The 14,392-nt window shown below is 39.9% G+C and overlaps 1 protein-coding gene across 1 annotated transcript; it reads right to left on the bottom strand.

Annotated features, from left to right (window-relative positions):
* Positions 1–2,298: 2,298 nt before the first annotated feature.
* Positions 2,299–12,561, bottom strand: dpf2 (D4, zinc and double PHD fingers family 2). Its single transcript, XM_046040405.1, has 11 exons — positions 12,429–12,561; positions 10,182–10,342; positions 9,866–9,973; positions 9,471–9,649; positions 9,294–9,386; positions 9,130–9,208; positions 6,199–6,336; positions 5,947–6,078; positions 5,713–5,825; positions 5,532–5,613; positions 2,299–4,664 (listed from the first exon to the last, which is right to left on the bottom strand). Exons 1-11 carry the CDS (start codon positions 12,458–12,460, stop codon positions 4,588–4,590), a joined length of 1,194 nt encoding a protein of 397 aa, XP_045896361.1. The 5' UTR covers positions 12,461–12,561; the 3' UTR covers positions 2,299–4,587.
* Positions 12,562–14,392: the final 1,831 nt, after the last annotated feature.

Genomic DNA, 14,392 nt, shown 5'->3' with positions numbered 1-14,392 from the left:
AATACAGGGGTTTTCAAAGTCTGAGACAAAGCTTGGGAAACGGCACCCCTTCCCCCACCACATCTTTAGTTTACTTGGTAAGTTTTACTCAATTCCTGGATGCCTATGGGATCATGATTATATTATTTGATCCCATAGACACTCAACATTTGAGCCAAAATATCCTAATACTGCTGTTTGACATAACTTCTGACTAAACCAAATAGTTTTAAAAAAAGATCTGTCCTAAGGCATTTATTAGTTTCTGATTCTGATGGGGGGAAAACACTTCCCTAAAACTACTGTATCTCTGAACTCTCACACGTAGGCTATTTCATGTGTTCTCCTTTTGATAACTAATGCAATAACTAATGTAATATTGTTTCACTTCCATTCATGAGCCTCCCCTGAAACTGTTTGGAGCGCCCCCAGGGAGGCCTGCCTCACACTTTGAAAACCTCTGGTATATAACATTCTACCTGGGGTTTCTCTACATCACTGTATTTCCTATAAATTACAGGCATTAATCATGCACACATGATGCCTGTGTGAGTATGTCTACAACAGTTGTTGGCTTTTTTTTATGAGTAAAAGTTTGTCAGGCAGCAAAACTTTATCAAGGCCATTGCACCTTTCAACAACAATTCAAAGTGCTTTACATAAAACATAAAAAGAATTAAGATAAGAAACAAAAGGTAATATACAAGGACAAAGTAAGACACATTTAAATGGATTTAAAAGAGTAAAGTAAAAGCAAAGTTAAAAAATAAACAGGAGAATTAAAAATACAGTGCAGTGCAAGATATGAGTAAATAGTGCCAAATTTAATTTAATAAAATGCAGTTTTAAACACTGAGATGTCTTGAGCCTTGATTTATAAAAAAAAAGTTGGAGCAGACCGAGTTGTCTGGGAGTCTGTTCCAGATATATGGAGCATAAAAACTGAAGGCTGCTTGTACGTGTTTAGTTTTGTCTCTGGGGACAGTGTGCAGACCTGTCCCAGACGACCTGACAGGTCGGGGCAGTTCATAATGGAGCAGCAGACCAGAAATGCATTTTAAAAACCGTAGTATTTTAAAGTCAACTCTTTGACAGACAGAAAGCCTGTACAAAGATCTGAGAACTGAAGTAATGTGAGCCACTCTCCTGGTCTTAGTGAGGACACGAGCTGCAGCGTTCTGATCCACTTTGTAGAGAAACTTGTAAAGACAGAGTTACAGAAGTCCTGCCGAGACATACCTCCTCTAATCTTGATATAGGTGATAGGCTGAAGCTGTAATTGTATTAATGTGGCTGCCAGTCCATAATTACAGGTTTTATCTTTATTTAATTGAAGAATTGGCACATCCAATCACTGATTTGTTCAATGCACTTACTCAGCGCCCTGTCCGACCAAGACAGCAGAAGCAGCCAAGTGAGGAAAAAGGGTCTGAAAGTGTTCATGCTGGATAGTAAACTGAACAGAAAGGTTGTAATGCTTGGTTTTAATGTCTTGTTAGGCTGATTTTACCCCAAAAACCTAATTGCCATAGAACCAGCACAAAACCTAAATACTTCTTGCCTTTGGATAATCATAACGCAATGCTCAGAGGAACTGCAGATTCAGCTTTCTTATCCATTTTAACTAGTTTAAGAGAATTAACTTTAGTTTGATTATTTACAGCTTATATTGTTTCTGACAAACTGCCAAACCAAAATATCAGTTCAAATGGATATTTTTCATTTACAGAAAATCAGGAACTAAACGTAGCATTAGTTTTTAGTCCAGTAAATGTGTTGAAGTATGCAGCTGTATGCAAGTCCTTTTAACTGTTTTTGGTCTTTTAGGTCCGTTTTGGAGTTAGCCTATGTCAATTCTAAACGTTTTCAGAAACGTCAGAAATTTAGATACAGATTGTAACTCAGATTTGAGCAAATACCACAATGTAGTTACTACCTTAGTGGGGCAGAATAGTCACCTGGGGATATGTATCGGTTATCATTTATTTTATAGCATCATTATCATGCATAATTGTGGAATATTTTGTTGTTTTCCACAATCTGAGCTAGTGGGAGCACGTAGATGTTGAAGAGGCCCAATGATGGAGACTTTGGGAACTCTACAAGATTGTGGCACACTCACATATGTAATTACCAGTTGGCACAAAATAGTACAGCAATGATGCAATCGATTCAAATCCAGCACATTATCTCATCAACACAAAGGGGTGTCTTCTTAAGTGTACTTTTAAGATTTGTCGATATTTTTATTATTGCAACCCATCATTCATTTTTCAGATGCTGTTGTCAGATGTTCATTGAGGAAGAAACATTAGCAGGTTATAGTGCCTAGTATTTTATTTTCCTGAAGACAAATTTCATACAATAAAACATTCCATCACAATTCAAATGAAAGTCCACCCTAAGAGAATTCACCTACTATGTAAACCTATGATCTTGGTTTAAATGTTTGCTATCATGAACAATTCTCTCCCAAAGCTAGAGAACAGGAAACCATAATCGGATATTAAAAAATAATGATATATATGTCTAACAGGACAACAACAGGCAGACATCCTTCTTGTTTGTGGTGGATACTCCATCACTACTTAGCCATTCAGTTTTAAAGTTGCAGATCTGGAATTTGTATCTAATCACATTATTGGCTTTACTTCTTGTCTCGAGCTTTGGGAGAGAGCGGCTCAGTTGAGACCTGGATCACAGGATTAACTAGAAAGCAACTTCCACTTAAGTCTCAAATAACATCCATGAATACAAAAAACCCCAGCAAAATATTCTAGTAGCCACCGTGTCTAAATAACTAAGTTTAAACGTGATGAGAAATTAAACCAAGTTATACTTGTGTAATGCTTTAGTAACTGTTAGTTTGCTATTGAAACAACATGACAGCATGGTTAATTTATATTACACCACTTCCCAACACCTTTGCAGACCTAACGCTGAGACGACTATGTAGCATATGAGTGTGTAGACAATTACTGAGCATGCACTTGTTTACCTGTAGAATATGGAGTTATTGAAGCAGACACTGCAGCTGTCATTACTACTCATCCCGCTGCCTTTGTCCAATCTATCAACAGCAGGTTTCCACCCTTTAAATACTATTTCTGTTTGAGGTAAAGTAACTGGTTTAGCAGTTTAGAAAGACCATTGCATAATAAACCGACAAAAGCAGTGACCAAAACAGCTGTTTCTCCATAGGACTATGTATATACACAATATAATTCTTTTCTACAAGATGAAGCCATCAATAACTGCTGCTGCCACAGTCCTCTATCTGTAATAGCATTTTCTGATAAAGAAAATGTACAGTACCGCACACATTATCTGCTAGCAGAGCCAAAACAGACTCCGTACTGAGTCCTTGTCATCCCAGCATCCCACAGGAGCTCTGATATTGCTTTAACATCGTCGGCAAGTGACCATCTGCAAGGTCACATAGTCCTCAGTTACTTTAAAATAATCTAGTGGTGCCAAAACCTTCAACAGATATTGGATAGGGAGCATGATTAGCTAACTGCTAGAACACAGTGATGGAGGCCTTTTATCCCTTTATCTGGCTGATAATGTAAGTGGGTTAATTTGACTGGAATAATCATCATCATATTATTATGATTATTACCACATCTGTCCAACGAGGGCCAGGTGTACAGACTGAAGAACTGATCGGCATCATGTCTGCTTTGTGTCTCTTCAGTCGACAGGACCAGAGAGAAAAGCCAACAGTTTTGTCAAAAGAGCCCCAAAGCCTGAGTGTAACACACACATTACTACATTATTATGTCCTCATGCAGCCTCTTGAGGTCTGTGCAAACAATCAGCCACTTGCGAAAAAGAGGCCACAATTAGACTAAAATCTAACCTGCCATCCCTTAAGTCCTTCAGCCTTTGGAGCCACTTTGACGAGCATGTCAGAGTTTCTATTGTGTGTCAGTGTGTGTCTGGTGGCAGTGGATGACATGGAAAATTGTTTATAGTCTCAGCAGATCCCTTTGACTCTATCAAGTGAATGGACAAATGTCAGCAGTGCCTTAAAAAACATGTGGTTGTGGATTTTTTCATAATGATGAGATGGGCACTGATAAAAAGACCATTACATGACCATTCTTTTTCCAATTTGTACATACTTAACACTATTATATACCATAGAAATATATAAATATTATAAAATGTCTTTTTTCCACGATAAGCAAGCATTGGCATGCTACTTGATTCCAAGCTCTATTTCTGCTCTAGTCATAAAAATCAGTACATTGCAGGATAGAGACAAGGTTTTAGCAACTTTGTGTAGGCGTTTGTGTAAAAAACCTGAACAGGATGTCCGATTTTGGCTATTTATGCTGTGTATATTGTTGAAATTCATTACTGCTCAAATTGGCTATGTAGCAAAGAGGTGCAAATAAAAATCAATCAGGCTGAGTCTGAGCTTGGAACTGTGCAACAGTCATATTTGAAGCTACTAGGCCAGTTTGATTCAAGATTTATTGTCTGTTCTGAACACGCTCCCTCCGTGGTCAGCTCGTCAGGGGAATTTATCGTCTATCTTGAAGGGTAAACCATACTGTTGCAGGACAGCTGAGTGATGAGTGTGTGCAGGGTGGGCAGCTATCATGATGGCGGGGTGTTCTGGTATATGGATGCTTTGTCTTTCAAGAGGTCCAGACATAGATGACAGCTCCAGCTCCCTGAGTGCCAAAATGAGAGAAATTCTGTTATTGTCAGAGACGTTTAAGGCTCTTGAGCCTTAAGTAGGTGTTGCAGCCCACTAAACAATTCATGGAGGAGAGCCATCCTACAAGTAAGGCTGGATATTGAACCTCAGTATTTTTTTGGTACTGAATGAAATGTGTACGTAGCACATAGTATCTGTCATGTCAAGTGAAGTTCAATATCTGGTCAGATTCATAATCTTGTTTATGTATTCTTTGATCAAACAGTTCTGATTTATATAAAAATGTTTTGGCATTTTTTTATTTTTAAGATGTTGAAAAGCTTTTGTGTTTAGACAAAATGTTACATTTGAGAACTATTTTCATCGTTTGTTAAATGAAAATACAGATTTTATAGAAATATTTACGCAAATTAAGGTAATGAAAAGAGCGACTTGGTATTGTTACTGAAACTTGAATAATACATACACACCAATATCTAAAGATTTTTAATTGATACCCAAGCCTACCTACAAGCCAATACATTTTCAGAAGCCACTAAGGATATAGAAGTAATACAAATTAGTAGTACATTTAGTACTGACACAGTATCCTTCAGTGTTGTTAAGCAAAACAAGTGGACATGCAAGTGACGCAAGCTTCATATCAGGCTTTCAGGCAGTGTGTGTTTGGTTTATGTACAAGGCTGGCTCACTCGGTGGAAGACTTGTGGTGCAGGTATTCTCTCTCTTTTACTGAGCCTTCATATTACATACTATAGCTATACAGCCCTGTCACCAACGTCCTTTTCTGATACACTCTGCTCAGTTTTGAGATTGGTTTTCATCCAACACCTGAGATCAAGCTATTTTCTATTAAGCAGAACACATGCGGTGAACTTACCCTCTGGAGGTTCAGACATGGGTGGGTTGAGACAGTACATGTGATAGCCTCTATCACAGTCGTCACAGAACAGAAGCTGATCCTGGAAGAATTGGTACAACAAGAACACTTAACACATCTGTCTTCAGCACTCTGCGCAAACAATACAATACATACAATATATGAATGTAGCAAAACTCACGTCATTCTCTGAGGTGCCGCACATGTTGCAGCACTTGCACTCTATGCACTGCCAGCGGTACGTCTTCACAGCGGCCATCATTACAGGAGTGAACTGCAAGCAGGAGGGGTGGCCTGCGTGTAGAATAATGTTCATCACATCACTTTGCTGTAAAGATTCCTACTTCAGTAGCATAAATTAACAGTGTTTTCCCTGTTGCTACTCTATTCCAGCACCCAACTGTCTCTAACGCACCTGAGCGTCCGCAGTCTGAGCAGGACACCAGCTCTTCTGACTGGCCAGTCTTGTGATTGGTTTTGGAGTCTCCCAAGCAGAAATCACAGTAGTTATTAGGCAACGCGAGACCGTCTGGGCCTTTCTTGGGAGCTGAGGTACAAGATGAAAACATCAAGAGAGCATTAGTGTTCACCTTCTCAAACGTCCAGCTCTACATTGAACAAGGCAATCTAATGGTGAAATCTCTGATGACCGTGAATGACCTCTTACTTTTGGGCTCACTAGGCAGCGGCAGGGCCGGCTCATTGATCTCCATCTCTTCCTTCTCCTCACCCTCCTCCTCAGCCAGGTGGGAGTGGGTGTAGTGGTAGCTCAGGCCGGGACGGTTCTTGTAGCGCTTCCCACAGACTGCCACCAAAACCAGAAAACACAACGTGTATGAAAACAAAGAACACATCAGTAGAGTCCATGTTATACAAAGTCAGTGGTGAAAGGGGGGAGGTAGGGGGGGTGACTCATGGAAGGGCTGACTAGCTCTTTTTGCTGCCATAATGGCATTTTTACATCTGAACAAAAGATTAATAGTAAAGCGCAAGTTACAAAAAACTTTCTATTATTGTATCATTTCTGTTTTCCAGATTTTTACATTTTGTATATTTTGTGATGATGGGGGGGCAGAATTTAGTGATTCTAACAACCAATGTTCTGTAATATTTACAGACTTTAAAGCCAATACAGGGAAATATAATCTGACTTTTTATGCCCAGATAATTTGATCTGTGCAATATCTATTCTGTGCCTTAAAGGGGAACGCCACTGATTCCTGCCACTGTTCCACACAAGTCTGTTTACAGGGTTACTGCATGTGAATAAACGTTGTGTAAAGCCTTCTGTGGATCCAGAGGGAGATACACGGATTCTAATATTTTGCCTCAAGTGATGTCACTTGACATCGTTGGCAGCGTTTGCTGGAATTGAAAACTACAAGTTTGAAAATGAAAAGAATCTGGGGTGGTGGAGTTAAAAAGAAGTGAGCTTACCAGACCTCAGTAGCCCGCTCCTCATCTCTGCTTGAGGCTAGAGGATCCAGGCTACATTATCCACTACTAGCATAACACACAATATAGAAGTGCAATGCTAAATTGGTGGAGTACTCTTTTAAGACATATGATGGTACAATTTAATACACTTCAACGGCTTTGATGTGGTGAAGCGATGATGTGTTTGGGACAGCAGTTTGGGGGGGGGGCACTTAAGAACCTGACATGTTTCTGTGATATCCTGCTTTTAGTTTAATATCTGGATCGCCACCATGACATGATATACTAGCAATGGCATTAGAGGGAAAGATGAAGAATGAGGTTTGAGAATATGAAGAACATGCTCTGAGGCAATGACATGCGTCATCACATCCTCTTAGCTGGAGCTCTGTAGTAGCCATGTATTTAGGAAGAGCGTTACATATAACATCTCAGCCACTGTAAGCGCCACACATCTGCAGTTAGTAAGTAAATGAGACGCTGAGTAATTGCAGGTGTGTGATCTTTCCAACAATGGTTTTAACATCCTCTATTTAAGTGCCAGCTAAGCACCACCTAACCAGCGTTTGACTATTGACTAAACTAAGAAATGTAATTTTTTTTGTAGTTTTATTTCACGCAATACATCCATTTATCTCAAAATTACGTTTGAGTGACCTCTGTAGAGCAACATTAAAAATGTTTTAACAATAGCTCCATACGGCTCTGAATATTAATGTTTCTGATCTGAACTTTAAGTCTATTAATCAGTGGTGTAAGAGAAGCCAGTGGAATTGTGGAAGGAGGATTTACTGACTTTAGGGAAGACAAAGATGCCACTGTGTGCAGCTGTCACCAGGGGGTGGATGAGGTTTGTCATAGGATAACACTTCTTCTTTCACTTCCATGCTCTCTCTTATTTTCATTTCTTCAAAAGGATTATGTCATATTACTCCAAGTGTCATCTATACGAGTTCAATTCAATTCTATTTATATACTACTTGCAACAGTTTTCCTTCAGAGCATCTCAGGGAGGTCGCTAAAGACAAAGCTAGTCACATGCCAAGTGATTGTGTGCAGTGGCAGAAGGATTTGAAAGATACTCCCCAAAGATCAAACAGGCATCAAACTAACTCAAAACCAAAGCAGCAGCAGTTCACTCTAAAAGATGGAACTTGAAATGAGACTTGCAGAGGTGGTGAAGAGAAATAAAACAAAGGGGGAAACAAGCAAGGAAGTAAACTGTAATGCAGTCAAATTGCACATATTAAGTAGCCAGACAAAAATCAAAGCAAAGAAGAGAAAAAATGCAGCAGGATACAGCTTCTAGCATATCTAAATCTGCGGGATGTTCATGAACAGACTGAGGGGGGAAAATTAGTTTCATGGGCCACAGCTTATCTTTTGAAAGCTGAGACGGCTCATAGCTTTGGCTGATTACAGACTACAGCTCATTTGGGGTGTATAATAACAAGGCTTTGACCTTTTCTAAATCCAGTTAATTACATTTAAGTAAATTGTGCAGAACAAAACATTTACCCTACGAACTGAACTACACAAAGAGCAAATCTACTTGGTAACACAGACAGAAAATAGGGGGGGAAAAAATCAGGCAGTGAAAACTGAAGACAAGGCAGACTGGAGTAAAAAGGAATGAGAGAAATATACCTCTTTCAGAAGGTTTTGAAATATGCTTTTGTTTGATAGTGTCTGAAAGAGAGAAGAGAAGGAGAAGAGAGAGCACAGACAGAGACTCAGAGAAATAGGCTCACAGACCGACTGAGGATCAGTCTGTCGGCGCTGCCCTACAGAGAGCTGCCGCTGAAAGTGAAAATGCTTCACAAAAGAGGAAAAACACATTGAGCAGTACAGATACGTATATGTGTATGACAACACCAAAAAAGTGGAAGAAACATTTCCCCCTTGCCCATGGAAAGATTTGAAATGCAAACAAAAAATATGCTATCTTTATAAGTTTCAGATTTAGGAAGTCTAACAAAGAGCAGAAGGAAGATTTAATTAATTAATTAAAGGGGAGCGCATGAAAAGGAAGGCGATAAAGAATGAGGATTCGTGCAAATCCTGCTCAATTAGATAACAAACATTACAGCTATTAACATCTGCAGTGACCCTCTGCTCTGACCCGAGGTCACACGCTCTACTCTCCCCCATCAGGACTCACTGTCACAGGCGTATGGCTTGTCTCTGTCCTCCAGTGCTGCTGTATCCAGCTTCTTCCTGTTACTGCCCACTCCTCGACCCTGAGGGCAGAGACAGTCAGGCTGGGACACACAGAGTTGGGATGGACTTAAGAAAATGCATGCATGTACCCGGCTGTTATTTTACCTTCCCCTTCCCTTTGCCTCGTCTTTTAGGCGTGTCTTCCTCGTAGTCTTCATCATCCAGGTCGTCCAGGAAGTCGTCTGGCTCGAGGATTCTCTATGTTTGAGGCAATGAGAAAGTGAGGCGAACAATTGGAAAATAACCTCATATTCTTGACTCTAAACACAGACAAACAAGAACCTTTCTAATCCGAGCAGCTGGGTTCAGGCTCCCGGTGTAGTCACTCTGGTTTGAATCCTCCTCAGACCCTCGGAGCTCTATGGTCGCCCGTTTTTCCAAGGAGTCCCCCTTAAGCAGCGCCTCCAGGCTGCTACCATCCGCGGATAACACAGCATCCTTCTTCAGTCCTATGTCTACCTCTGTGAATACAAAACAAATGGAGTTAAGACACAAGCACAAAAACACGTTTACCAGAAAGAACATACAACAGATCGTATGTATCAGAATATGCCTCAGTCGGAAATGACAAGCACCACTATCACCTTTATAGTAGTATTTTTTTTTTTTATAGCTTTCTTCTAAAAAGGTTGACCTCATTAAAAATAGAGGATGAGCCGAGCTGAATGCTGTGGTACCTGGCTTGACAGGAGGGAAGATAAGCCGGGGGTCCTCTGGAGGATGAGATCGCCGTTTCTTCCTCCACCTCCTGGATGGGTAGGTGTAAAGCTGCCCTGGAGCCATTCCTGTCAGAAAAGATCCATGTACATCACCAGCATTGTCATTTAAAAACCAAGAGGGCACTTTTGGCTGCAAGCTTGATTAAATCACACTTGGCTGTAACTGTTTGTACATTGTATATATGAAGTTTTCACGCTATAAACATTACATAGAGATTGGATTTGTAAAACGTTCTAATATTTTGTGGCACACTTCGTCACGTTAGTGTCTAACCTGGGCCCCTGTGTCTTTTTTCCATCCAGATGTAGCAGTTGCTCTGAGCCACGCCGGTCTGAGAGTCAAGGAACGGCATCCGGACACTCCTCTCAGCACAGAGCCTGGCATTGTAGTTGTGACATTGCTCCATGGCATCTCTGTAGTACTGCTCTCCCAACCTGACACAACAAAAACCAGATGCTGGTTATTCCATCTATTGTGGTTAAAACACAAAAATCAGCAGGGGTGGGTATCAAAACCTGTGTAGTCAAATTTTCACACCTCTCTGTCTGTTAAGTTTAGTAGGCCTGCTGTCTTTCTACGCTGTGCTGCCACCTTACAAACACAGCTCCCTCTCACTCACCAGACAATGTCTTTGTACTTCAGACTAAATCAACTCTAGTGAGAATGCAACAGCAGGTGCTCCTTTGTTGGTACATCAACAACAAGGAGCTTGGCAGTCAGCACAGTCACAAGTGTGCTGTGTTTTCAGCCTAAATATACTCAAATAGTGCGCTTATTCCCTTTTTAGAAAAGCTAAGGGCTGCATCTCCTCCAAGCGAGACAAACAGGATCATGAGAGAGACCTTACTGGTCTTACTGGTTTTTCAAATTCCTGAATGGCAAGGAAAAGAGGGAGTGAAAACAAGCAGTCTCGTCATCCAATATCTGCAACTATAATGTTATCAGGGTGCCCTGGAGCAAGGCACTTTCCAGTGCAACTACAGTAACATTAGTTGTAGTGGAGCAGTTGAACCTTAATGAGAGAATTGTGAATTACAGGGTGACGCAGGAGTGGATTTTCACTCCTGTCCCATCCTGCTCCCAAAAAAATACTGCTGTCCTATCTCAATCCCATGACAGAGTGAAAAAAAAATTCCTGTCGCAATCCCGGACGAATGACTCCTGTGCCATCCCGTTCCAGATAAAAACATCAGAAAATAGCATTTGTTTATTTTAGAAGTGCATATGTGTATATAAAAACGTATGATGCCCACTTCTGTTGACTCTTTTTACTGTACCAGTCACTCCCTCGACTCCCATCCTACAGGAAGACCACAGGATTCCTGTCAGTCTCTATGTACCTCTATGTAAGCAAGTGTATAAAAGGTTTAAAGCAGCTGTTCACAGACTAACATCTGTAATGACAGATTTCATAATTTCTTGTAAAGATGTAATAATTCTGCATAATTTTGGAAACCTGTCTGTGTTACCTATCTGCTATTTGGCCTAGACTAAACTGGAAACGGGAGGCTTTATTCACGAAAAAAACAGCTCCAGTGACCAACTAAAAATGTGGAACAATTGCCAAGTAACTTATGTGAATATTTCTCATTTCATTGCCGTGAATATTTTCTACATTATTCATAGAACTGTTTTCCACTGAGATACTATGTTTTTTTTTCTTAAGACAGCATTTAATTAAGGAGTTGGCACAAAGCCATAACCACTAAAGAAGTTAAAAAAAAGTAAAGTTTAGAAGAAACTTGTATATCTAGCCATAGATATAAAATACCTGTGTATCTAGCTAGCTCTCAGATAAGTTTCACGCTTTCATATATTACCATGCGTACTAAGGACTTAGATAATGTGCTTGTTATTACCGTAAAACGTCTAAACATGGGCACCTAACTTACAGTTACAGCAAAGTAAAGACAACGGACGTGGAAGCACGTTTTGGTACAACCGGCTACGTGTTACTGAAACTTTCTCGTTAGTTTTAAAGAGTTACTATGTGCGAATTAGAAATGTGCGAGCTACAGTGGCTACAACCATGTGGTCTCGAGATAAAAGGAGTGATCGCTAAAGCCAGTCTTTCATTCATTCTGAACTAACGTTAGTTGGCCAGTCCCCACAGCTCTCCAGCCTGCGCTAACGACGCTGGCCACAATTACACTCACTTTAGCTTGTTAGCCACCTAGCAGCTGTACTTATCAGACGTTTGCACCGCGGTAGCTGTTTGACTAGAAAGACTCATCGAGTAACCATAGTTTCTGTATAAATACATGTCTGATCGACGCGAGTTGTATTAAAACAGTCTCGTGATTCATGTTTCAGGAACGTCATCTGCGTGTCTGCTAAATTACACTTCCAGGATGTGAACAGACGACGGTCCAACAGCTAACCTTACTAAGTCAGTGGAAATGTTGCTAAGCAAGCTAACGACACAGTCAGTGGCTGTACTGTCATACAGCCGTTATAATGTAGCCGCGGTGTGTGTCAACTAGCCAGGTGTAAGGTGTGTAGAAAAGTCCCAACACTTACAGTTTGACAACATTTTCAACAACAGCTGCCATCTTGCTTTATTACACGGTTTAAGTGATGAGTAAACGTGCCCTCCGTCAGGACTTGTAGGCAGACACAGCAGGAACCTGACACATAGCGCCCTCCACTGGTGGTGTTGTGGCATTGCCAGATATTTTAATCTTACAAAGCTGCAACTCTTAACTAATTGTTAATTAAATTACTGATACTGAGTGGTGGTCCAGTGGTGGATAAGTATTCCGATCCTTTACTTAAATAAAAGTACTGCATTGAAAAGTTACTTAAGTAAAAGTATGTAGCCTAAGTATAATCAGGAAAATGTACTTAAAAAGTATTAAAAGTAAAAGCACTCATTGCAGAAAGAAAAATGTCCTGTGACTATTTTGTATCAGACTGCAATTAATGTTTTCATTATGGATTAATCTGCTGATAATTTTCTCCATTAACCGAGTGTAGAAATATTGAAAATATTGAGAAAAATTGTCACGGTTGCCCAAAGTGACACCTTCACAATGCATGTTTTGTCAGCCAAAACCTAAAAATTATTAAAAATAAATTAAAATAATCAAAAGGACAAGCTGCAAATCCTGTGTGAAGCTGGAACTATGAAGTGGCTTGACATAAAAAATTACTTAAACGATTATCAAAATAGTTGCCAATTAAATTTCTGTCAATTAACTAATGTACTAGCTGCACTTGTATAAACTGTTGGGTAGTTTTAATATATATAGGGCTATTTTTTCTTCATATGGCTTAATTTGTAAAGTAACTACTAAAGCTGTTGAATAAATGTGGTGAAGTAAAAGTACAATATTTCCTTTTGAGATGTAGCGGAGTAGAAGTCGAAAGTGGCATGGAAAGAAAATACTCAAGTAAAGTACAAATACCTCTAATTTGTACTTAAGTCGAGTTCTTGAGTTAATCTACTTATTACTGTCCACCACTGGAATTGTCCTGTCTAAAATATTTTATATATTAGTTTAATTTTATCAAAATGTAGCCTATATTTTTCTATTTTTACCTCTTTAGCAGTGGAGTGCGTTCCTCCGTCTGGTGACCTTGGTCTCTGGGACCTGGGGGGCTTCTTCTTGGGCTCCATGGCTGGCATTTCCCTGGCCTGCCCTTTCTGCTACCCATTTGCTCTGCCATTTAAAACATATCCTCTATCAGTTACCCTTACCTTAATCATAGCCGTTTACAGAGCATCACCCAACCACACACCTACTGTAACCTCTGTGCCTGACCCCAACCTCAACTAATCCAGTGGTTCTCAAACTAGGGTGTGGGCCCCCCTGGGACATAGAGTCACTTCAGGGGAGTTGTCGATGTTGAGCAGACCTAAAGTTGTATGAATATGATTCATGTGGTGACAAACAAAAGTGCTCTGATGCTAGCAAGGCTATTTTACTCAACTGAATCTTGTTTATTATTATCACCTATATTGTTAATGATTGATAAAAATGAAATGTACTTTTAGTGGGGTTGGGGGGCATGATCATTTTATGGCTTCTGAAGGGGTAGTGACAAAAAAGTTTGAAAACCACTGCTCTAATCCTTATGCCGGACTTCAATCCCTTTTGCCCATCCCATGGGTTACTTATAAGCAATGAAACAGGACTAAGCAAGGTTGAATGTGATCACAGCCTGGAGGGCAGAATAAAGAAAAATGTAGAGTATGATAGGCATCATTGTTGTATCCCCCACCCTTAAGGCCCAGCTGACATCTTTTAAATATTTTATAATGGATTTGTTTTTTCCATCATTGGAGGAGTTAATTTTACTTGTGCCTGTATGCCACAAACTTACATATTTTAATTAAAAATCTTATCATCAGCAACTCACGTACACACAGGAAAAATTATCCCTGAGCACTATATCGTTAATTCTTAATAAATTACACTTTATTTATATAGCACATTTCGAACACAAAATGCAGCCCAAAAGGCTTTACAGGAAATTAAATA

Source organism: Micropterus dolomieu, linkage group LG23, assembly GCF_021292245.1.
Source record: "Micropterus dolomieu isolate WLL.071019.BEF.003 ecotype Adirondacks linkage group LG23, ASM2129224v1, whole genome shotgun sequence".
Taxonomy (NCBI): Eukaryota; Metazoa; Chordata; class Actinopteri; order Centrarchiformes; family Centrarchidae; genus Micropterus; species Micropterus dolomieu.
Note: the sequence above shows the minus strand (reverse complement) of the source record. Positions and strands in the feature narration are given on the sequence as shown.

Bases quoted from the DNA above. Each gene is read 5' to 3' on its own strand.
- dpf2 (XM_046040405.1), bottom strand. From the start codon at position 12,460: ATGGCAGCTGTTGTTGAAAATGTTGTCAAACT. The intron at 9,650-9,865 runs GTACCACAGCAT...TTGTATTCACAG, and splicing joins CTTCCCTCCTGTCAAGCCAG to AGGTAGACATAGGACTGAAG. The intron at 9,209-9,293 runs GTAAAATAACAG...CTCTGCCCTCAG, and splicing joins GAGGCAAAGGGAAGGGGAAG to GGTCGAGGAGTGGGCAGTAA.